Source organism: Diabrotica undecimpunctata, chromosome 6 (assembly GCF_040954645.1).
Source record: "Diabrotica undecimpunctata isolate CICGRU chromosome 6, icDiaUnde3, whole genome shotgun sequence".
Classification (NCBI taxonomy): Eukaryota; Metazoa; Arthropoda; class Insecta; order Coleoptera; family Chrysomelidae; genus Diabrotica; species Diabrotica undecimpunctata.
The window spans coordinates 126,234,667-126,260,620 of record NC_092808.1 but is presented as its reverse complement, the minus strand read 5'-3'; the positions used below and the strand labels follow the sequence as shown (position 1 = coordinate 126,260,620).

The 25,954-nt window shown below is 35.5% G+C and overlaps 1 protein-coding gene across 1 annotated transcript in view; it reads right to left on the bottom strand.

Moving 5' to 3' along the window:
* Positions 1–6,527: 6,527 nt before the first annotated feature.
* The window catches only part of LOC140443853 (ATP-binding cassette sub-family F member 2), a 30,082-nt gene continuing 10,655 nt past the window's right edge, over positions 6,528–25,954 (bottom strand). Inside the window, exons 8-9 of the mRNA XM_072535332.1 lie at positions 23,677–23,880; positions 6,528–6,824 (exon numbers count right to left, since the gene is read on the bottom strand). Of these exons, the coding sequence (XP_072391433.1) occupies positions 6,705–6,824; positions 23,677–23,880 (324 nt within the window). The 3' untranslated portion in view covers positions 6,528–6,704. The remainder of the gene's footprint in view (positions 6,825–23,676; positions 23,881–25,954) is intronic.

Genomic DNA, 25,954 nt, shown 5'->3' with positions numbered 1-25,954 from the left:
ATTGTACGTTTACACATGGTTAAAATCATGATTTGAGACTTCTCCTCGTAATATTCATAATGTATTGGTTCGTTGATTTCTAGTGCATCTTTATTATGTATTTACTGTAACTGTGTATTGTGTGTTAACCTAATTACATTTCTCCATAAGTTTCTATCTTGGGTCATGCCTATATCAATCCTTTTTACTGAAATTAGAAGAGGAATATCAAAAAAGATCTGGTGGGAGCCTAAGTGTCTTCCACCAGATCTTCTTTGATATTCCTCTTCTAATCCTTTTAGGAAGCAGCAGATAAGTAATTCTTCGTATTGGGCCTGCTAGCTTCTCGACATTAAACATGACCAAACCATCTTACTATGCTCTTTTATTTTGGCATCAAATGGTGCCACCCTCGACTTCCCCATATAGTCATTCTTAAGTCGGGTTGACATGGGTAGTGAATCACGAACAAGAGCCACACTCGTGGTAAACGAATCTTAATAACTTCACGACCGTGGTCATGCCTCTTTCGTGAAGAGAGTTTGCACGGCAAATATTTGCTTCAGTAGACCTTGGATGGCAAAAATATGTCAAGTTATGTGTGGAGTGATAGCAGATAGGATTTCACAAAATTTATTAAAAAAAAGGAAGAAAAACGATAGTTTACAAGGTAGTGGATTCAACACAGAAGTCATACTAATTTAATTAAAGACATCTCCGAGTACCCTGAAGATTTTAAAAATTTGATTAGAATGTCGGAACACCATTTTCAATATTTATTGGAACTTGTTAGCCTCAAAATAAAAAAAAAAAAACTCTACCAATATGAGAGACGCTCTATCGGCCAAACTGAAATTGCAAATATCACTTCGATATTTAGCTACTAGAAACTCTTTTAAAAGTTTAGGATCATGGGCGCCGGCAGCAAGGTGAAACTGCACCCTTTCTCCGAAAAGAAAGTACATAGCTATACATGTAGTTCTATATTTTATATTGGTTAATAGTATGTGTAGATACAAATGAACTGAAAATAATTCTGGCAACGCCCGTGTTTAGAATATTTATTTAGAGTCCCTAAAGCATCCATAAGTAAATGTATTGGAGAAGTTTTGGATGCAGTTTGTGATGTTCGTAAAAGAATTTATCCAGGTAAGGAAAAACATTTATTCATTTCAATTTGCTTTCCGGCTTAAGTTTATGTCTTTGTTAAGCCTAAATCATTTGTAGACTATAATGTGCGAAAGTTTAAAAATGGTTTCCCTGTTGGCTAATTCGACATCTTTACTACTTTTTCCAATATGTTAAAAAGAGACACGCCAACGTATCTTCCTGGATATACTGTATTTATTATATTAAGACAGTTTTATACATTCTAAGCTCTCGTCAGCCACAATCCACCTCTTAAGTGGAAGGGTGGTTAAGCGCCCACTTAAATTGAACCTAAGCTCTTCCATTATTCTTATTTGTTTGTGGACAATATTAATTTGTTCATACTTTCATGCAATTTACTTCTCGATACGCTATCATAAGCTGATTTAAAATAAATAAGAAGACAAAAGATATCGACATTAAATTCATTAGTTTTGTTCTAGTATTTCTTCTTCTTATTGCGCCATCTCCTTTCGAAGGTTGGCAATTTTAGCTTTGGAAACTGCTGCACGAAAGATTTCTGTGGTTGAGCGGTCAAACCATCTCCTCAGGTCTTTCAGCCACGAGTTCTGGCATCTTTCAACTGATCTTTTGCCCCGAACTTTACCTTCCAATATGATTTGGAGTAATTCATATCTTCCTATCTCAACACATGACCCAAGTATTGTATTTTTCTCTCTCTAATTATGCTGAGTAATTATTTTTGTTTACTTATGCGCCAAAGTATCTCACCATTGGTAACTTTTTGTATCCATGGAATTCTCAGCATCCGTCTGTATATATACATCTTAAAGGTATCTATTCTTTTTCCTGTTTCAGAGTCCATTGTCCAACTTTCACAGCCATACAGCAAAATAGAGAAAACGTAACATCTGATCGTTCGAATTCTGAGCTCTAGACTAAGGTTTGATCTCGTAAAAAATGTTTTCATCTTCATGAGTATTTTTCTTGTTTGTTCGATTCTTGATAGGATTTCTTTTTTTTTTTGATTACACTGGCTGTTGATATTTGGTCCCAAATATTTTATGGAAGTTACCTGTTCTATTATTTGTCCCTTGGCATACAAATGTACGTTTGTTGGTATTTTTGAAACTACTAGAATTTTAGTTTTGGAAACATTTAGATGTAAACCGAACATTTCGCTGTGGTGAACTACCACATTTATTATATTTTGTAGTTCTTGTGCTTTGCTTGCTATTAGGACGGTATCATCAGCATACCTGATGTTGTCTTTGCTGGTTCCGTTAATCTTGATTCCACCTTGAACCTCGTCTAATGCTTTTCTGAATATAGATTCTAAATACAGATTAAATAATAGCGGTGATAACACACAAACTTGTCGGATTTGTATATCTTCGGATGTTGTGTGCTCTATTTCAATCGTTGCCGTTTGGTGCTAATATAGTTTTGAGATAATTCGCAAGTCTTGTTCGTCAATTCCAGTTGTTCTCAGAATTTAGATCATCTTTTGATGGTTAACGCAGTCAAATGCTTTTCGATAATCAAAAAAAAACATGCATATACATCTACATTCATGTTCCCAGTTCATTTCGAAATCCGAATTAAGTGTTACTCATCTGAAATGAGTATCTATGAATAATTCTGAGAAAAGTTTTAAGGACATGAGACATCATGCTTAATATTCGATAGTCATCGCAGTGTGAGGCATTGGATTTTTTTGGTAATGTTAATTTTAGAGAGTCTGATGGTATTTTACCTGTGTCATATATCTTATTGAATAGTGCTGGTAAGTCGAAGCTTTTACTTTCGTTGTCTGCAATTAATTTACGTATTTCGACATCGATATTGTCTGGACCGGTGGCTTTTCCGTTCTTCTGAGCTTTTACTGCATAAATAACTTCTTCTCGTGTTATTTTTGGATCTTTTTCATTTATTCGATCATCCGTGGATGGTGGAGAACAAGGTCTATCATCGTTAAAAAGTATCTCAATGTATTCTTTCCATCTCTCCAGTTTGTTTTCTGTACCTATAATTATCTCGTTACTATTTCTCAATATTGTTTCTTGTCTCTTTCTGGGTCTACCTGTCATTTCTCTCAATTTTTTATGGACATATCTAAGGTGTCTTATCTTTCCTGAAGTTGTTCAATTCCTAGGCATTTGGTTGACATCCAGTTTTCTTTAGCTTCCCTGCACTTTTTTTCAACGATTTTATTGACTCGTTTGTATTCTATATATCGTCTTCTTGTATCTTTGTTATTTTCGTTTTTAGAGCAGCCCATGTTACTTCAACGTCTGCCTGTACCAAGTTCTCTAGCGTTTCTATTTCTTTCTCAACCTTGATACTTATTTCATCTTTCTTTTCAAGGTTGTTCTGTTGTGAGTTGACTATTTTTCTTGACCCTTTTAACTTTAAGTAACCTTTTTGGTCTTAAATCCATTATAACTGGATTGTGATCGCTATGAATGTCAGCTCCAGGAAATGTTTTAGTAGATTTTATGTACTTCTTGAAGTTTTTATCAAGCAAAATGAAGTCAATTTGATTTCTAACAATTTTATCTTTTCTGTCTGCAGGTGATTTCCAAGTGTATAGCCTTCTAGGATGTTGTTTGAAGAAGGTGTTGGCTACTAACAGGTTATTCTCTACGCAGAATTTTACCAGTCTATCTCCCCTATTGTTTCTGGTACCGAGACCGTACCTAGTATTTGCCGCATTACAAAAATCTGGTCTGTCGTTCTAATGATATGTTTTTTTGCTCTTTAAGTTTGTTAATTTTAGCCTTTTGGTGAATGTTCGTTCGACAACAGCAGTAGTGTTCAAATAGTTTTTATAAATAAAAGAAAACAACCTTGGAAATTCAATTTGTTTATTACTCTGTTTTAAATACTTTTTATCACAATGATGTTCAAGAGGACCTACCAATCACAACGGTTAAACACTGTAGGTAAATTTTAGCTTATGATGTTAAATGCTAAGAAATGTGCATAGTTTTCTAGTGTAAATTAAAAAAAGCCTAATTCTAATTATTTTTTTTAATAATCCATCTTTTGAAGCCAATAATATAACTATATGCAAATATTTATTGAAGGGAGTTTTTAGTTAAACCATCAAAAACGACTTAGTATTAGATATTATGGACATCAATGTTCCTAGTTAGATTTTTAGATGATTAGCTGCTTTGAGTGGAAGTTATAAAAAGCAGCCATGTATGGCTTCCAAAGACGATTTTAGTTGAATTTTATATAAAGCACATAATGAACAATGTAATTATTAGTATAGCGAAACAAATAAATTTAGACCCGCCTTTTCAACTTGAAAAATGATAAGTGCTTCTGACGTTATTACGAATCTCTTGTCATGCAGCCGTTTTGTTTTGTTTTTACGTTTCAATTCTTGTAGTGGCAATTTTTAACTCTGAGTAGATGAATTTATAATAACGTTAATAATCCGGCAACTCTGTGCGAAACTATGAACGGAAAATAGGTGAAACAGATTTATAAGGAAATGACCAATATATACAATAATTGGCACTTGGCAGATTATAAAATAGGAAAAATTTCGTTTAAAAAAAATGCAAGTAAGGTACTTGTATAACATAAACATAAATTAAAATAGTATAAATAAGTAAAAAATACATAATCCTATTGAAAATCCATTTGAACAAACTTGTTTAACTAACACTGACAGATCAAAAATGTAGCGTCACAATGCAGGACATGTAAAGACCGTTCTATTTCAAAATTAACTAGGACCGAAATGGACTGCCGTGTCTTTTATTTAATCTTGCACTGTAAAACAAATTTGAGTGTAACATTATTATGTAAGTCAAGTAATCAGATATCTAGAATTAGAGGCTCTGAACATCTTCTTAAACCTTCGTTACCGATTAAAGATAACGTCAGCGAATAAATTAAAAGAAGAATAGCTCTTGTCAATAAGTATTACCTACGAACTGAAAAATCAAATGGCCTTAAAATTGTCAAGAAAAATTAAATTGGTCGTCTATACTTAGAGTCCTAAGTATAGACAGAGTATACAGACAAACTGCAGGTCTTTGTTAACAAATGTCTACGAAGAATTGTTCGTATCTTCTGGCCTAACACCAGCAGAAACGAAGATCTGCTACACCTGACCGAACAAAAGAGGGTACAAAATGAAATTAAGTCCAGAAAGTGGGGTTGGATCGGTCACACACTCCGAAAAAATAGTTCCAGTATCGCAAAGACTGCCCTAGAGTGGAATCCCCAAGGGAAAAGAAAAAGAGGTCGCCCAGTTCAAACTTAGAGAAGATCCATCATGGACGAGATAAGAGGCCAAGGAAAGTCTTGGATTGAGGTGAAAGCCTTAGCGCAAAATAGAACCCGATGGCGCGTTTTCACTGAAGCTCTATGCTCCACTTGGGAGTTCAAGAACCTTATATATATATATATATATATATATATATATATATATATATATATATATATATATATATATATATATATATATACTTAGAGTCCACGTTACAGAGATAAGAAACCGTTTCCTAAGTATATATGGAGTAGACAAGGACAAAGATTTTGTTGCAAAGTTTATGACTTTGATTTAAATAGACATTTTGGAAAGCCCAACTTTGTGAAATTAATTTGGGTACTATGTTTTCGACCGAAGAGAGCGAAGCAGAGGAGGAACCAAACCTGGTATCTTACACGATGGCATAAAATCTATCGGGTTTAAAGGATGGAGAAGAGTTGCCTGAGATAGGGCGGATAAGAATACTGTTTTGAAGAAGACTGATGATCATTCATAATAAATGCTAACGCCAATGATGTCGAATAAAATTGTTTTTGGGTAGATAGATCAGTATCATTTGTTCAAATCTGGAAGTAACCGTTAGAAAAATTGTCAGCATACATGATATGATCAGAAATTAGTGTATTTAAAGAATAAGTATAACCAACAACATACAATATGTGGATGAAGTGTAATCTGTAGCTGCAACAACATAATATTACAACAATAAGAACAACAATCCTAAGAATGGTTTCTCTTCATATCGCTAGTGCAGCTAGGAGTATAATAGGGCACTCTGCTATTTCTTGGGATTATCATATACAATGAAGGTAATGAGGCCAGTAGTAACTTCCAATCTTTTATTAGATATTTTAAAAATAACTTTCGGGTATTGAAACCGGGTTAGTCTACGTGTTAGTCACTCTACAGTTTGACCTATCCGGTTCTTAACAATATTAATATTGAAATTACGAACAAGACAAAAACATATCTAATTAACTAGCCTAGTTAAAATTTGCAAATCTGATGAGAGACAAACGTCTTTTTTTTTTCAATAAAAAAAATTTTTTTAACGTACGCAAATTCAAAACTCACACATTGCAGCAAGAAATATTTACGAGAAAATTATTTTTGTACTTGTAACATAATTTAATGAAACAACCTATATATGAAACATGTTTATTAAATAAATAAAACCAAGGCCGGCCAATCATTTAATTTCGACATACCATACAATATGCTTAAATAATTTTATGTCAAAAATGAATCTAACGTGATAAAAGAATTACACTTTCTTCAATAGCTCCTAATAATCTGAAGTATTGCTTTTAAATGTTTATCATTATTTTCGTTTTGCCGCATCCTTCAAAATTTTTGTTTTCAAGTGATCTTTGTATGAAAGAATGTCGCCTTGCCACTTCGTTACTGTTCCTTTTTCGCATACCCAAATTTCTTCCGCAACCTGAAAAACAATAAAGTATGTGTAGGTACTTTCAGCAGTTTAATTTTACGTATTGTCTAAATTTTATATGCAAATCTATCATATAAAAATGAATCCCTATGCCTCTATGTCACGCCATAACTTGAGAACGACCTTACCGATTTAATTCATCTTTTTTTAAAAATCACTTATTCATCAACATATGTTGCAAACAAAGTAAACTACTTTTTGGCTTTTGTCCAGTAAACTAACGGCGCCATCTAGGAAAGAAATATGAACTACCTTCAATCATATTTTGTTCTTCAAACGATACGTTTAATTAATAATTAATTTTAATAGTTAATAATTAATAAAGCTTTATGTTAGTTTAGATATAAAATCCTAACGCCATCTGAACAAAGAAATCTGAATTAATTAATTTTGTCGAAAATTGCTAAAAATATAGGTTACTGTAATTGTAAAGTAAGATCAATGACGTATAATATATATTTATTATATGTCATTGGGTAAGGTAAACATACAATTACTATAAAAATAAAATGACGTTTAACAAACGTCAACGCTTTACCAAAATAAAATAAAATCTAAATAAGATTAAATACAATTAAATAAAGGTAAATAGAATTAATTAAAATTAAATAAAGTTAAACAGAATTATGTAGAATTAAATAATTTTTTAGCGTTTTGTGATGGGGGTGGAATAGATCGTCGGATCGTGACGTATGATATATCATTCAAAACCAGACAGAAAAAACACACATTGCGGTATTGCTAAGAGAGCATTACATCATATCTCCTTTGTGTGTCCGATTGGAGCGTGTCATACGTTAAATGAAAGGGAAGGATATCACGAATATATTAAGATAGAAACAAACAAAGAGACTACCAAAAGGGCACTACACAGTGTCTCCTTTATTATTGAACGCATAGTTACATACAAGATGACATAGGACACTATGTATAAAAATTGTTTATCTAAAAGACAGATTTTGATTTGACTTAAAGAAGGACTCCGGCTGAGTACAAAATAAAGAACTCAAAGAATCCTAATATGCGACATAGCAAATGAAAGGGATATAACGAATATATTTAGATAGAAAAAACAAACAAAAAGATTACCAAAAGGGCACTACACATCGTCTTCTTTATTATTGAATGTATAGCAACATACGACATAGCACATGACACTATGGAAGATAATAGACATATTTGCTTTATATATAAAGCATAAGATAAATTTGCTTTATTGACCTGAAAAGGTCCTATGACTGATTACAAAATAAACAACTAGCCTAATACTAGCATATGCCACATCAAATCAAACGACGTGAAACGTATAGTACATAATATAATGTATATACCGTGCCATCAATATATATATATATATATATATATATATATATATATATATATATATATATATATATATATATATATATATATATATATATATATATATATATATGTTCGGATAAGTTTCCGCGGTCAGATGAATGAAAATTACTGAGTTCTCGGGAAGAACCGCGTTGAGAATTTAAAACTCGACGTTTCGGCACCCATTTTGGAGCCATTATCAAGAGGGATACGGTTCGGTTCGAGTTCGGGGTCTCAATCTGCCTACTCCCCTCACTCGAGACGTACCAGTATCGTGTTCTATATTGCAAGAACTGTCTCTCGGCACTGAGGTCTCAATCTGCCTACTCCCCAGTGTCGAGTGACAGCCGGTCTTACCCTGTGTGGCTGCTTTTATACTCGCTGTATGCGCGGGAACGGTATGCGCTGACGTGGTCTGAACTGACGTGGCCTGAGCGGTGTGGGCGGGAGGTCGCTGAAGAAGGGGTCGCCATGTTGCCGGCAATCGTTTCGCGTCATCGCGCGTGTTCAAGCTGTGAGGCCGTTTTTCGATTTCGATAGCTTCACGAATGATTCTCGCTTTTAATGAGCGGATGGGAGCGATGGTTTTTGCTTTTTCGAAATCTATTTTGTGGCCTGTCTGAATATGATGTTGGGCTAGGGCTGAAGTGGTATCGGAATGTTTGACTGATAGAGAATGTTCGTAAATACGGTTATGGATTCGTCGGTTTGTCTGTCCTACGTATGTACGTGGGCAACTGGAACAAGCTATCTCGTAGACACCATGGTCTTCATTGGGGATTTGGTCTTTTACGGATCTAACGAGATTGGACAATTTGGAGTGAGTGGTGAAGATGGTTTTGATATTAAGAGGAATAAGAGTTCTACTGATCTTGTCAGTGACACCTTTAATAAAAGGTAGAAAGATTTTGGGTTGATCCGGCGGCAAGGTTTCTTTTTTGGATGGAATGGGGTTTAGAAGTTTTTGAATGCTTCTATTGATTTGGGTTTTGTGGTAGCCGTTTTGTAGGAGTGTTTGTCTTATTGAATTGATTTCGGATGACCTGTGATTGTTGTCGCTAAGTCTTATGGAACGGGAAATAAGAGTGTTGATGACTGAATTAAGTTGGGCGGGGTGATGATGTGACTGGGCATTGAGATAGCGGTTTGTGTGAGTGGGTTTCCGGTACACGGAATAGGAAAAACTGTGAGGTGGATTTTTCTGAATAAGAACATCAAGGAATGGCAAAGACGCTTCAGACTCAACTTCCATCGTGAATTGAATGCTGGGATGTATTCCATTCAGGTGGGAGAGGAAGAGATCTAATGTGTCTTTACCATGGGGCCAAATGACAAAGGTGTCATCAACGTACCGTAACCAGCAGGTGGGTTTGAGATTTGACGAGGACAAGGCTACTGTTTCGAAATGTTCCATGTATATATCTGCTATTACGGGAGAGAGGGGCGATCCCATTGGGGCACCTTTGATTTGACGATAGAAACGATTTTGGAACGTGAAATATGTATTAGACATGCAGTGTTTTATAAGAGATAATGTGTCTTGGGGAATTTGATGTTTAGAGTCCAAGATGGAAATGGTTTCATCGATGGGAATGTTGGTGAATAAAGAGACAATGTCAAAACTGACTAGTATGTCTGAGGGCGAAATAGAAAAGTTTTTCAGAAGATCAATGAAATGAAAAGAGTTTTTGACAAAGGACGAGGCGTTTTCGGCTAATGGTTGTAAGGATGAAGCGAGATGTTTTGCCAATTTCTGAGTGGGACAGTTGTATGCACTGACGATGGGTCTTAGGGGAACATTGGGCTTATGGATTTTTGGAAGGCCGTATATCTTTGGAATTCGGGATGATTTTTCTCTGGGTATAAGAGATTTTTTGAGGTCTGGAGATAGAGTAGACTTATTTATAATGGATTTGGTCGTTTTTTCTAGATATGTGGTTGGATCATTTGGGACATGTTTGTATTCTGTGGAATTCAGAAGTTCGGACATTTTATCGAAATAGTTAGAAGAGTTGAGAATGACGGTGGCATTACCTTTGTCGACCGGAAGGATGACGATGTCAGGGTTGTTGTAAAGTTCTTTGAGGGCACGTCTTTCTGAAAGACTGATATTTGAAGGTGGCGGTTTGGAAGTACGGAGAATTCTGGCGACATCTTGTCTGGCAACTTCGGCTTGGTCGGAAGGAAGATGGGAAATAGCTTCTTCAGTTTGACAAATAATTTTCTCAGTTGGAATGGAAAGAGGAGTGACAGAGAAATTGAAGCCTTTTGACAGAGCTTTGGTAGCTGAATCGGATATGTGAATATCTGAGAAATTATGGACAACAGTAGAAGGTTGTTGATTTGAAACGGGCGGTGGATTTTGCTGAGAGATAAGTTGGTCCAGTTTGCGTTTCTGGGTTTGGGTTTTGTTGTCAGAAATGTGTTGGGCTTTTTGGTGAGAAAGACGATCGAAAGTGTCCCATAATAATGGATGGATATTGAAAGAGTGGATGTCATTGTAGGTTTTAAGAAGTTGGGAATTTGTTGTATCTAAGTTGCGTCGGGTGGAATGAATTGAATTTCTAAGAAGCGAAAAACCAGTGGCTCTGAGAATTTTGGAAATTGATGAAGATTTGGTGTGATGTTTAACTTGTAAAGATTTTGGAATGACTTGATGGTCACGACATGATTTAAGAAAAGCAAGATCACAGAGAAGACGGTATTTGCGTGTTAGAAGATTAGAAAAAGATTTGGTAAGAATGAAAAATTCCTCCCCGTAGAGGCGAATAAAATGTTCGGATAAGTTTCCGCGGTCAGATGAATGAAAATTACTGAGTTCTCGGGAAGAACCGCGTTGAGAATTTAAAACTCGACGTTTCGGCACCCATTTTGGAGCCATTATCAAGAACCATTATCAAGAACATTATCATTACCATGGTGTCTACGAGATAGCTTGTTCCAGTTGCCCACGTACATACGTAGGACAGACAAACCGACGAATCCATAACCGTATTTACGAACATTCTCTATCAGTCAAACATTCCGATACCACTTCAGCCCTAGCCCAACATCATATTCAGACAGGCCACAAAATAGATTTCGAAAAAGCAAAAACCATCGCTCCCATCCGCTCATTAAAAGCGAGAATCATTCGTGAAGCTTTCGAAATCGAAAAACGGCCTCACAGCTTGAACACGCGCGATGACGCGAAACGATTGCCGGCAACATGGCGACCCCTTCTTCAGCGACCTCCCGCCCACACCGCTCAGGCCACGTCAGTTCAGACCACGTCAGCGCATACCGTTCCCGCGCATACAGCGAGTATAAAAGCAGCCACACAGGGTAAGACCGGCTGTCACTCGACACTGGGGAGTAGGCAGATTGAGACCTCAGTGCCGAGAGACAGTTCTTGCAATATAGAACACGATACTGGTACGTCTCGAGTGAGGGGAGTAGGCAGATTGAGACCCCGAACTCGAACCGAACCGTATCCCTCTTGATAATGGCTCCAAAATGGGTGCCGAAACGTCGAGTTTTAAATTCTCAACGCGGTTCTTCCCGAGAACTCAGTAATTTTCATTCATCTGACCGCGGAAACTTATCCGAACATTTTATTCGCCTCTACGGGGAGGAATTTTTCATTCTTACCAAATCTTTTTCTAATCTTCTAACACGCAAATACCGTCTTCTCTGTGATCTTGCTTTTCTTAAATCATGTCGTGACCATCAAGTCATTCCAAAATCTTTACAAGTTAAACATCACACCAAATCTTCATCAATTTCCAAAATTCTCAGAGCCACTGGTTTTTCGCTTCTTAGAAATTCAATTCATTCCACCCGACGCAACTTAGATACAACAAATTCCCAACTTCTTAAAACCTACAATGACATCCACTCTTTCAATATCCATCCATTATTATGGGACACTTTCGATCGTCTTTCTCACCAAAAAGCCCAACACATTTCTGACAACAAAACCCAAACCCAGAAACGCAAACTGGACCAACTTATCTCTCAGCAAAATCCACCGCCCGTTTCAAATCAACAACCTTCTACTGTTGTCCATAATTTCTCAGATATTCACATATCCGATTCAGCTACCAAAGCTCTGTCAAAAGGCTTCAATTTCTCTGTCACTCCTCTTTCCATTCCAACTGAGAAAATTATTTGTCAAACTGAAGAAGCTATTTCCCATCTTCCTTCCGACCAAGCCGAAGTTGCCAGACAAGATGTCGCCAGAATTCTCCGTACTTCCAAACCGCCACCTTCAAATATCAGTCTTTCAGAAAGACGTGCCCTCAAAGAACTTTACAACAACCCTGACATCGTCATCCTTCCGGTCGACAAAGGTAATGCCACCGTCATTCTCAACTCTTCTAACTATTTCGATAAAATGTCCGAACTTCTGAATTCCACAGAATACAAACATGTCCCAAATGATCCAACCACATATCTAGAAAAAACGACCAAATCCATTATAAATAAGTCTACTCTATCTCCAGACCTCAAAAAATCTCTTATACCCAGAGAAAAATCATCCCGAATTCCAAAGATATACGGCCTTCCAAAAATCCATAAGCCCAATGTTCCCCTAAGACCCATCGTCAGTGCATACAACTGTCCCACTCAGAAATTGGCAAAACATCTCGCTTCATCCTTACAACCATTAGCCGAAAACGCCTCGTCCTTTGTCAAAAACTCTTTTCATTTCATTGATCTTCTGAAAAACTTTTCTATTTCGCCCTCAGACATACTAGTCAGTTTTGACATTGTCTCTTTATTCACCAACATTCCCATCGATGAAACCATTTCCATCTTGGACTCTAAACATCAAATTCCCCAAGACACATTATCTCTTATAAAACACTGCATGTCTAATACATATTTCACGTTCCAAAATCGTTTCTATCGTCAAATCAAAGGTGCCCCAATGGGATCGCCCCTCTCTCCCGTAATAGCAGATATATACATGGAACATTTCGAAACAGTAGCCTTGTCCTCGTCAAATCTCAAACCCACCTGCTGGTTACGGTACGTTGATGACACCTTTGTCATTTGGCCCCATGGTAAAGACACATTAGATCTCTTCCTCTCCCACCTGAATGGAATACATCCCAGCATTCAATTCACGATGGAAGTTGAGTCTGAAGCGTCTTTGCCATTCCTTGATGTTCTTATTCAGAAAAATCCACCTCACAGTTTTTCCTATTCCGTGTACCGGAAACCCACTCACACAAACCGCTATCTCAATGCCCAGTCACATCATCACCCCGCCCAACTTAATTCAGTCATCAACACTCTTATTTCCCGTTCCATAAGACTTAGCGACAACAATCACAGGTCATCCGAAATCAATTCAATAAGACAAACACTCCTACAAAACGGCTACCACAAAACCCAAATCAATAGAAGCATTCAAAAACTTCTAAACCCCATTCCATCCAAAAAAGAAACCTTGCCGCCGGATCAACCCAAAAATCTTTCTACCTTTTATTAAAGGTGTCACTGACAAGATCAGTAGAACTCTTATTCCTCTTAATATCAAAACCATCTTCACCACTCACTCCAAATTGTCCAATCTCGTTAGATCCGTAAAAGACCAAATCCCCAATGAAGACCATGGTGTCTACGAGATAGCTTGTTCCAGTTGCCCACGTACATACGTAGGACAGACAAACCGACGAATCCATAACCGTATTTACGAACATTCTCTATCAGTCAAACATTCCGATACCACTTCAGCCCTAGCCCAACATCATATTCAGACAGGCCACAAAATAGATTTCGAAAAAGCAAAAACCATCGCTCCCATCCGCTCATTAAAAGCGAGAATCATTCGTGAAGCTATCGAAATCGAAAAACGGCCTCACAGCTTGAACACGCGCGATGACGCGAAACGATTGCCGGCAACATGGCGACCCCTTCTTCAGCGACCTCCCGCCCACACCGCTCAGGCCACGTCAGTTCAGACCACGTCAGCGCATACCGTTCCCGCGCATACAGCGAGTATAAAAGCAGCCACACAGGGTAAGACCGGCTGTCACTCGACACTGGGGAGTAGGCAGATTGAGACCTCAGTGCCGAGAGACAGTTCTTGCAATATAGAACACGATACTGGTACGTCTCGAGTGAGGGGAGTAGGCAGATTGAGACCCCGAACTCGAACCGAACCGTATCCCTCTTGATAATGGCTCCAAAATGGGTGCCGAAACGTCGAGTTTTAAATTCTCAACGCGGTTCTTCCCGAGAACTCAGTAATTTTCATATATATATATATATATATATATATATATATATATATATATATATATATATATATATATATACAGGGTGAGTCATAACTATTGGGACATAGACTAAGGACAGATTATTTGGACCAAAATATGGCTATTGGGCCAAATATGCCTTAATAAAATGTTGCTGAGAAAAAAGATACAGGGTGGTAAAGTTAATTTTTGTTTTTCGTTTTTTGCTAATAGTTTCCCTGTATATTTATAAATTGCTATCAAAATTGACACAGAGGCATAATCTTAGACAAGAAATAGTATTTACAATTTTACGTTTTGTCATAGAGGGCGCCACGTGGATCATTCCTAATGATCAAATTGAGTCTAAACTTTTTCTGATGAAACTTTTTATTAATTTTTATTAAAAAAAAAAAAAAAAATATGACGTAAACATCATTTTTACGTAAAATTGGTACTCTTGTTTAAACATGATAATTTCAACCGTTTTCGATAAAAACGCAGTCGAACTGCTTCGAGTCTTAAAAAAGGATTTCAAATATTATTTCATTTATGAAAAGTATGCTTTGGACTGTCAGATAATTGTTGTTGGTAAATGTCATTTGTTCAGAGTAAATTATTTTTGATGTGACAGTGTAGTGTAATGTTGCATTTTTTAAAAGTAATCATTACTTTTTTTGATTGAAATGCCTCGTCACAACCATTTTACTAATGAAGAAATGCGAGATACGATTTGCGTTTACGCACAAGAAAATTTTTGCGGTCGCTCGGCAGCCAGAAGGTATGGAATGTTATACGCAAACAGAAGGCAACCAAATCACAAAACTTTTGCAAGATTATATCGTAGTTTAGGTGAAACTGGGTCATTTCACACTAAAAATCGGGGTGGTCGACCGAAACAAATCACACCTAATCAAAAAGATGAACTTTTGGTTCGAGTAGATGAAAATCCTGAAATAAGTTCACGACATCTATCAGCAGCAACAGGATAGTCAGTCGTCTATTGTTAGAATTCTAAAAAAAAAACAGAACCTCCATCCTTATCACTTCACTCCTGTTCAAAATTTACTTCCAACAGATCTTCCACGACGGTTACAGTTTTGCCAACGTATTCTGAATAAACATCGCAATGACAGACACTTTATTAAGAATATTATGTTCACCGACGAAACAACTTTTACCAGACGAGGGGTTTTTAATTGGCGAAATAGTCATTATTGGGAAGAAAAAAACCCGCATGCTATTAAAGCTAGACATTTTCAGCATGAGTTTAAATTGAATATTTGGTGTGGCATTATAGGCGACCAACTACTAGGGCCTTATGTTCTTCCTCCGAATTTAAATGGAGATTCTTATTTATTCTTTTTGAAAAATACTCTTAGTGATATTTTAGATGATCTGTCACTGGATGTAAGAAGAAAAATGTGGTTTATGCAGGATGGAGCGCCACCTCATTTTTCATTAGCTGTTAGAAATCAACTTAATGACGTATTTCCTCAACGATGGATTGGCAGAGGCAGTGATTTTCAATGGCCACCAAGAAGTCCTGAGTACAACCCGCTAGATTTTTATTTTTGGGGACATATGAAGTCCTTAGTTTATGCCAATGAAATTAATACACAGGGGACAGAATAATATTTTTTTTAACGTCCGAAAATCTTTTATAAAAAGAATTAGAAAAGGCATAGAAATCGGAGGAGACCATGTAGAACATTTAGTTTGAGTTTTTGTGAGTTCTTTTAAGTTAAAGTGTGTTTAGTTTTGATTTATCCTCAAAACGGAAACCTTACGTTAGTTGCAACTTTGTTTATTAGTTTGGTATTTGATAGTGGAATTGTAAATAAAATACTATTTCTTGTCTAAGATTATGCCTCTGTGCCAATTTTGATAGCAATTTATAAATATACAGGGAAACTATTAGCCAAAAACGAAAAACAAAAATTAACTTTAACACCCTGTATCTTTTTTCTCAGCAACATTTTATTAAGGCATATTTGGCCCAATAGCCATATTTTGGTCCAAATAACCTGTCCTTAGTCTATGTCCCAATAGTTATGACTCACCCTGTATATAGGGTATAGTAAAAAAAAACATGATGTCAGGTCACAAGTGCACTAGATCATACTTTATATTTACTTGGATTATATGCAAAAAGTTTATTATTTTAAAAATTGAATGACTGACTGTAGACACAGTTTAATACTACTGTGCTGTTATGACAATTGATTGGATCCCCCGTCGCATGCGACGGGCAGTGCAAACCTTTCTACCGATTACGGTTCTTAAGGTTGATCTTCACCCTCGATTAATTTGTTTCTGATCCTAGAGATGGCTCTACTGCGGCATACTACTGTGGTAATTTTTTTAACTTAATCGTAGATTTCTACATGATGACTCTGTAATATTTTCAAACCCTAATATAAATTACAGTTTTCTATCATTATATCCATTGGCTGAGTTGTCAAGTTGTGTAGACAGTAATTTTATCAAATACCTAGTAGACCAAGTAAGCAAAGATATCTTTAACAACATCTTTATGTATAATATTTTACTGCTCCGCTGTGTCAATCGGAATATATTAAAGTTACGCATTTGCAAGAACATAATCCACACAATATCATTGAAAAATGACACATATTTATTATGTAAACATTTTTATCGACAAAGAGGTACTTAGCGGCACTATCTGTGAATATCGTATTACCATTAAATTTATACATGCAATTATATATTAGATTTTTGTTGATAGTTAAAAATTAAATTATCTAGTATTATTAAATATTTTAGTGGGATTTATATGAAAAATGGTCAATCGTCAAAAATGTTATTTAAAACATGCGAACATGTCTTTCTTTTGGTCTGTTTATTACTGGTTTCAGGTTTGTTATCTTCCTTATTAGTGCGCCTTTTTTCTTCTTTGTATGTGTCCGAACCATCTCAGTCTGTGTGGATTAATAAATTTCACTATGTCTTCCCCTTCGGTTATATTTCTATTTCTTATTTCATGCTTCATTAGTCTTCTATATTCTCCTTGTTCGGGCTTTATTGGGCTGTTTATTCTTTTCATTTTGCTTTTAATAATTCTTACTTTTTCTTTATATTTTACTTTTTATTTATATTTTTATTTTCTTTATATCCATTTTCGTAAGACATATTACTTTTGCTACGTATGCTATCACCGGTCTAATTGCTGCTCTATATATTTTTGTCTTTGTTTTTTGCTGGTTTTTATCTTTAAGTAGTGAATGATATTTCCAAAACACGATGTTCTTCTCTCACCTTGTGTGCGTGGTAGTGTCATGCGTTGGATGTACGATTTGGGGTAGTTGATGCCTATTTAGTTATCACGGTTCTATTTGGTCTATAATTAGTTCTTCAGTTTCCGTATTCGACCATTTTATAAAGCCAAATGAGTATGTGAAAAGTGGTATTGCGTATGTGTTTATTGCTTTTACTATGTGCTTGGAATTAAGTTTGCTTTTGAGTATTAGTATCCCAGATTTAGTCATACGGCTCACACTCCATCTAAGGGGAAAATTCACTCATCCCAGATACCTACGGTATCAAAAGGATTGAGCTCTGGCGGGACTCTTTCCGTGTTATCGAGCCCTAGGTGGGTTGGTATGTTGGAGTATCTCCCAAAAATTTTCGTACACATCTGGACGTTGAGAGTACTACAGCTTTCTGCATAGTCTTGTAGAGATGTTCATTCAGACCTAGCTTTTTTATGTTTTCTAGGAGTTTCTTTGGAATGACTCCAGTAGTAGAGAGAATAATAGGTATTGTCTGGGTACTTTCCATTCTCCACTGTCTTCGTATTTGAATTTCCAGATCCCTGTACTTGGCGATTTTTTCGTTCTGTTTAACACGAAGATTATTGTTGTTGGGTATCGCCACATCAATTAATGTTGTTTGTCTCTTTAGTGTATGAGATCTGGTCTATTATGTGCCACTATTTGTTCTGTGAGCACAGTGCGGTCCCAGTATAGCTAGTAGTTGTCATTGTCAAGTATACTCTCAGGAACGTATTGATAATATGGAAGATGGTTTGTTTGAAGAAGTCCCAGTTTGATAGCTATCTCTTGATGAATGATCTTTCTTAGTGAGTTGTGCCGTTCCTTATATTCAGTTGCAGCAAATGCCTGACAGCCCCGGTAAGATGTTGGATGGTTTCCTGAGCTTAACATCCATATCGGCATTTGTCATTCTGGACCTGAGGGTCTTTGACGATATATTTCAGGTAATTTTTGGTTGGTATAACGTGATCCTGAATGGCCAGTAGTGAATCTTCTGTTTCAGGGAACATCTTTCCTGATGTCAGCCAATAGTTCGACGCTATATTGTCGACATGGTCTTGAGTGACCTCAATGGGATGTCGCCCGTGCAGAGGTTTACCCATCCAGGTGCGCATTTTTTCGTCCTTAATAAGATGGTTTATGCGCATTTCTGGTTCCCTCAGTTAGATCGGTGTTGTGATCTACTGCACAAATCGCGCAATGTAAAGTAGATGTCTCAGCTTGCACCTGAAAATAAGTTCTTAAATCAGTAATTTGTTTTTCGAGTTGCTCACTTACATCCATAAGTCCTCGTCCTCCGAAATACCGCGGTAATGTCGTTCTTTCTACTGCACTTCGAGGATGGTGTTTTTGTGTCTTGGTGAGGTGTGTTCATACTTTTCGCTGAAGATTTTCTATATCAAAAATTCTATATCAAGATTAAACCTCTTTTTGTGTTACATGGTATACAGCCAGCTACAGGAATTTATTTTCCTTGTGGATTTTTTATATCCGTTTTTGTCCACTTAACAATACCAAATGAATAGCTAAGCGCGGAACATGCGTAGATGTTTAGTGCCTTAAACAAATTTTTACTGTTAAGGTGTAAACGAAGCACCTGTTTTACCCTTCGTATAAACTCAGTAGTTATCTCAGTTTTTATTTGCTTATGGTCAATCTTCCGCGCTTGCCTTATTCCTAGGTATTTATACATATCATTTTCACCGATGGCCTCGATGTTCTGGCCGTTTTGCATATCGAATCAGCCGGGCTGAACCTTTTCTTTGATTATACGGCACTTGTCAAGACCGAAGTGCATACTAATATCATTAGAGAAATTTTCTACTGTTCTTAGCATCTGATCCAGGTGGCTTCGAGTGGAAGCTAATAGTTTTAAATCATCCATATACAATAGATGATAAGGTTGATAGGCCGGGCTACACAGGATGTGACCAATTTATACAGAGTTGGAAGACAAGTAATTGGGCGGTACTTGGTTGGATCTTGAGTGTTATTTTGATCTTTGGGAATTAAATAAGTTATTCCCTGGGTTAGGAAAGATATAAATAGAAGAAAAAAAATACAAACAATATAAGGCTAGGTACAATATTCTGTTCGTTTTCATCAAACTTGTTTTTGAAACTATTTAAACTAGTAGCTTCTACTATAAAAACAAGTCCGGAGACATTCTATGAAAAGCTTTTGATATAAAGTATAAATCAGAGTTCGCTTTACTAACTATTTTTGCTGTTTGAGTAGACCAACTTAATGTTTGGTTGACCGTAACACCAAAATCATTAACTTCCCGTAGCGACTTCAGAGGAACTACATCCCAAACATATTATGTATATCGGAAATATGAATATCGGCATGAGAAGATTTAAATGACAAAAAGTCAAAAAACTTAGCATGTAAAGAAGCAATATTGGTCTAAAAAATATTGGTTGTTGTCTTTATTCGTTTTTTTGCGGCATTTTGTTGGTTAGTACTAATAATAGTTGAAACTTTATTAATATACTTTATTGTTAGTTCTTTGTTAAGTACTTTATATTTTTCCAGTTCCTCTCGCCATTGATTCAAATAGTTTAGTTGATATTTAGTTATGTCATCCTTTAAAATTGAACTTTAGAAAATTTGGTTCTTAACCACCTCATCTAATTGTGCAACATAAATAATGGACTATTATTATCTGCAAATTTAACCGTTAATGGCCTAGGCTTATTACTATTGTTAACCTGCCAATACGAAAAACGGAAAAACGTGAAAACTGATAACGAATATTTGCTTCTTGTTACAATCCTCGAGTTACTCAATTGAGTTACTTTGAGAAAGTTGTTCCAAGGCCTTGAGACAATCCTTAATCGATGCGAATCTATCTGATAACTTAGAAATTAAATCAGATAATTTATTAAACTGATCTTAGAATGTATAGCAACTATTACAGACGATTCTTAGTGACTTCGATTTTGTCCTAGTTATTCTTATAACTTCTTCTTGTGCAATATTTAGACATTGAATATGAATACGAATATGAACAAGTTCGTTTGAAATACCTTCTATAATTATTACACCAGCAATCCAGTTCAAATAATTCTAATATGGCACCCATTTTTGATGTTAATAAAGATTTCTATCTTACCAGTAAAAAAATATATAAAGAATAGTAGGAAAATGTAACTTGACTTTCACACACAATACAAAAAATCCAACAACGCTAATTGAATAATTAAATTATCACGTTAAATATGCAGAACACAATAATTATTGTATAGATACACAATATGATATTAGATATACATATCTAATATTAGGCTTATAACAAAAGTAGACAGGTGGTAGACATTGTGGACTATCACGGGTTGTGTTTCTCTGCATGTGCTAGCAGTAGAAAAGAGACATCTCTATGAGAGAAGAGAGCATTTGACAACAGCTATAAAAAAAAGAAGAAAGGAAAAGATCAATGGAAAGATGGCAAGAAGAGGAGAACAACAAGGAAGATGTTGCCCAGTGGACCAAGATGCTGATCCCGAGCCTAAGGGGACTGGTTAGATTGTCTGTTTTAGGGCGTATCTTCATAGGTTCAGAAAGACAGATACAGATAAATGCCTATACTGCGAATATTCCGACATTGTTACTCACACAATGCTGGAGTGTAATAGATGTACAGTGGAGAGAAATAGAGAAAGAAATAGGTATGAACCCTGTGACTGTAAGAGAGATGATCGTGAAGATGACTGGAAGTACGGAGGGATGGAATAATGTTCACAATTACATCCGAGCAGTCATTAAAAAGAAAGAAGAAGCTCCCTAAACTTTGCGGAAGACCAAGTCGTCCTAGCTCAAGATTTTTATGATCTAGAATTTATGATAAAGCGTCTATACAGAGAATATGTAAAATGTGGGTTACAAGTCAGCATGAAGAAAACAGAATATTTAGTTATCAATTCAGATGCAAGGTTTGGAGTGTTGATCGACGAGGAAGTGGAAATCAAACAAGTGGAAAAATTTAAATATTTAAGTGCACTCATTGCTAAGAACGGCTTGGGAAAAACCGAAATTAAACACCGAATTACTCAGAGACGTAAAATTGTAGGATGTCTGAACTCCTTATGATGGGATCGCAACATTTCCAAAAGGAACAAAAAAAGAATAGGGCAAACCATGGTTGAATCAGTTCTTTGTTATGGCTCTGAAGTATGGACAATTGTCAATGCAGACCTGAAGAGAAGATTGTTAGCAGTTGAAATGGATTATTTGAGAAGAAGTGCTAGAACATCAAGCCAGGAAAGGAAGACCAACGCTACAGAAACGGTCATTGACAGAATAGAAAAAAAGAGGTTCAAAATGGTTTGGACACCTATTGAGAATGCCTGACGAACGTTGGCCCCAAAAACTTCACAAATGGATGCCCCCTGGAAGAAGAAAAAGAGGTAGAATTTGACGCTCATGGAATGAAGGAATTAGAAGAGCGATGGAATCGAAAGGTTTGGAGGAGGAGCATGCCTTAAACCGGCAGGATTGGCGGAGAAAAACGGGAATACGGCGATAGCCGTCTCCAAAATGTATTGTATTTACAAGTTGGCTTATTCCCATTAAAATAGTAATTACTCTAAAAGCCACAAGAAAATAGTTTCAGAACAATAGATAAGATTTAGATAAGAGAAGGGAGTGTTCCAAAAATGTCTTCACCCCACTTTCGGAGTATGGTACGTGCGACAGTCAAATGCACACAAGTAAGAGAGGGTGGTTTTAGTTGGCAGGCAGGATAATAGATACCTGAATCTTTGGCACTGCTATCTTTAGTACTTTAAATTAAACTAAAACCCAAATTTTAGGGACTCAAAATGGAGGTAGCATAAAAAAATTTCAAACCCCCCCCCCTCAGACAAATTCTGTGTACGCCACTGGTTATGCAAGAAACACTATTTTTATAAATACTAAAATAATTAACTAAAAACGCCTAAATAGGTTTTTAAAACTAAATAGGTTTTTTATAGATATATTACTTATAGAGTGTAAATTTTATGATATCCTACTTTCAAAATAAAAGTTGCAGTATCTACTATTCTGTAACTCTGTTAGTTTCAGCATGACCGGTTCAAAGTTCAAACCGATAACATTCCTATTAAATTTTGTTGTTATCTGGCAAAGTGTTGTACAAAGTAATTAATATGGCAACCCTGTTAGTGTGACGTTTCGCTTGAAGCGTTTCGAAGCCGAACGTAATGCTATCTATCGATGATAAATACTAGCATTGCTTCAGATGGAGCCATCTCCCTACATTACAATTTGAAGGCGGCAGTTCAAGACATAATTCTTGTTTAACGAGATTTTTCATATGTTTAGGAAAAAATATTTAACTTTTTGTTCACTTTTACAGTTTTATATATGTCGTTATTAAAAAATTTTTCGGTTTCTTACCGGTAACTTTATTATAAGCCGAAACATATTATTTTTTCCTATTGGAACAAAACTGTAAATTCAAAAATTTTCAAAAAATTCATAAGTATTTCTTATAATCATATCTTGATGCTGTAAAAAAATTAAGAAAATCCTATGTTTGGTTTTCCCGCTTTATACTTGGAAAAAAGTAGTTTTTTTTGAGTTTTTTCAAAAACGAAAACATGAAGTTTGGTTAAAAGTTGTCAAAATACTTCTAGTCATCACATATACCTTCTCAAATTTTTTCAAATTTTTTGAATTTGGGGTTTGTCTTTTGGGGGGTGCAGATCAACCTTAAGGAAAGAAAGAAAATTTCACAGAAAATTGAAAAGTTTCAGAAACCTTAACGATTATTTAAATTTCGTGTGTTGTAACAATTTCGTGTTTAACACGACTCCAATGTCGTACTGGGTAGTGCAGTTGTTAGTATCCCCGACTGTAATTTTGTGATTTTTTATAATTAATGGCTTTAATTAATGGTATTTAAAAAATGAGAATTCAGAAATAAAATAAACATCCTTTAAACAATTTCAAATAAATTGAAACTGAACCTACCTGACTGATTAATCTAAAATCGTGACTAACTAGCACCATTCCTCCATCAAATTCATTAATAGCATCTGCAAGAGCATCGATCGTTTCCATATCCAAGTGATTCGTAGGTTCATCAAGTAGAAGCATATGAGGTACTTGCCATGCTAGCCAAGCGAATACTACTCTGCATCGTTGACCGTCAGATAATTGTCTAATAGGACATACCTGGAACAAATTAAATCTATTGTTAGTAAATAAAATTAAAAATTTTCGCTTCGTTTTCTCTTATATAAAGGAGAAATTATAGTATACAATGATAAGTAAGATTTCCACCAACCTAATTGTCGCTGTTCAATGACTCCTAGTAATGGTTCCATTTTTAGGTCATTTTGGCCACTCTCCGTATATATTTCTTACATTATTTTTTTGTCTCTCGTTGCGCACCAGATTCACAACTAAATGTTAATATCAGTCTATATATTGTTTTAAACGCAATTTTCATATCTCTGGTTATTTCTTCCTTAAGTTGTTGCTCATTGTGTATAGTATAACTTTAATGTCTTCTCTGTTCTGTTAATTTCTGTTTCGTGTCTCCCTTTCTTCAATGCTAGCCCCTACTTAATTAAATATTTGTACTTGTTTTCAGTAGATGCACGGATAATATAAAGCGCATCACCACAAATTGGATGCAAGAAGCTCAAGATAGAAATAGAAAGAAAATTAACATTACTCATTGGCAAATGTTTCTTTGGATATATAAATTTTTGTAGGTTCCTGTATCAAATTTTGTGTTTTATTGGTACATGCTTTATGACACTGTCTATGTATATTATGAACAGAGTTGGGCTTAAACTTCTACTTTGTCTTATCCCTCTCTCTGATCTAAATTTTCCTGACACCATACTGTTTCTGATAACTACATTTATATTATTACTATATTTCATATTACATCTTTTTGCCTTGTAATTTATAGAAGGTACAGATTAAAGCAAAAATCTGAAGTTTTGTTTCGTCAATCAAGAAATCTTCGCATTTCTACTTTGCTGTTTTATTCTCAGATGTCGCTAGAGGGTCCATATTGAAGCCATTTTATTCTTGCTTCTTTTGACGGAAAAGACTTAGTTTCACTTTTAGAGCTTCTGTACCAGTCACTCTGAAGAATCCTGGTAAGATGAATTACATATATGCGAATATACAGAGGCACTGTACGTGAAATCAAATTTTAACTGTCTTTTATTTTATTTCGGTTTACTCTTTATGAGTACAAGAAACCAGTTCACCAAAGATTTTTGCTTATATGAGGAGATATGTTGTGAATGCAATTCTTTGTGGTGCAAATATCACCCATGTCTCTTTTTACATGTTTTTCATCATCTGTTTTGCCTTGCAATTTATAAAAGGCACAGATTCAAGCAAAAATCTGAAGTTTGGTTTGGTCAACCAAGAAATATTCGCATTTCTCCTTTGGTATTTTACTATATATTTCTTTAATAATTTGGACTAATTTCTTATTATTTATTCCTCTATCTTCTATTTTTTCTATAGTATTTGTCTGGGGATCATTTTTAAGAAGCTTAGATACATATTCATTTTCTCTTGTAATGTTTTTGTGAATTGTATATCCGTAAATATGGCGGTCTTGGATGCTTCTTCCACTTCTAAATCCGCTTTTTGATTCATAAAGGGTATCTCACAAAAATATTCTTATTCTGGTATCTATGACTTTTCCAAACATATTCATGGTGGTCAGTCCTCTATAATTACTAGAATCATTCTTGTCTCCTCTTTTAAACAATGGTACTATTTGCCGACCTTTTGGAAATTGTTCATTTCTTCGCATTTTGTTAAATCATTGTAGTAATATTTCAGTTCCTTCCTGTCCCATATACTTAAATATTTCCAACGTAATTTGAATCGAATGGAATTAAATATGATTGAATCGAATCGTATCGAATCGAATGGAATAGAATCGAAACGAATTGAATCGAATAAAATAAAATCAATTAAATTAAAGCCATCGTTAGGTGCGTAGACGATAAGAAAGCTATGCTTCCCCTCCTCGGTCACTCCCGGAGTGTCCCTTTCTGTTTTTTTTTTATTTTGTCTTGGACCATTAGTCACACAGCTAACTATTAATGTTAAAAGTCTCATATTAAGTTGTAAACAACAATTAATTTGAGTTTATGTTTTTAGATATAACACCTAGCACTAGCTAGATTCTTACACAAGGGAGTGTTGCACCTTTTGAAACTCTTATTGGCTTTTGCAACGTTTGTACAGAACTTACTTATTTCAGTTA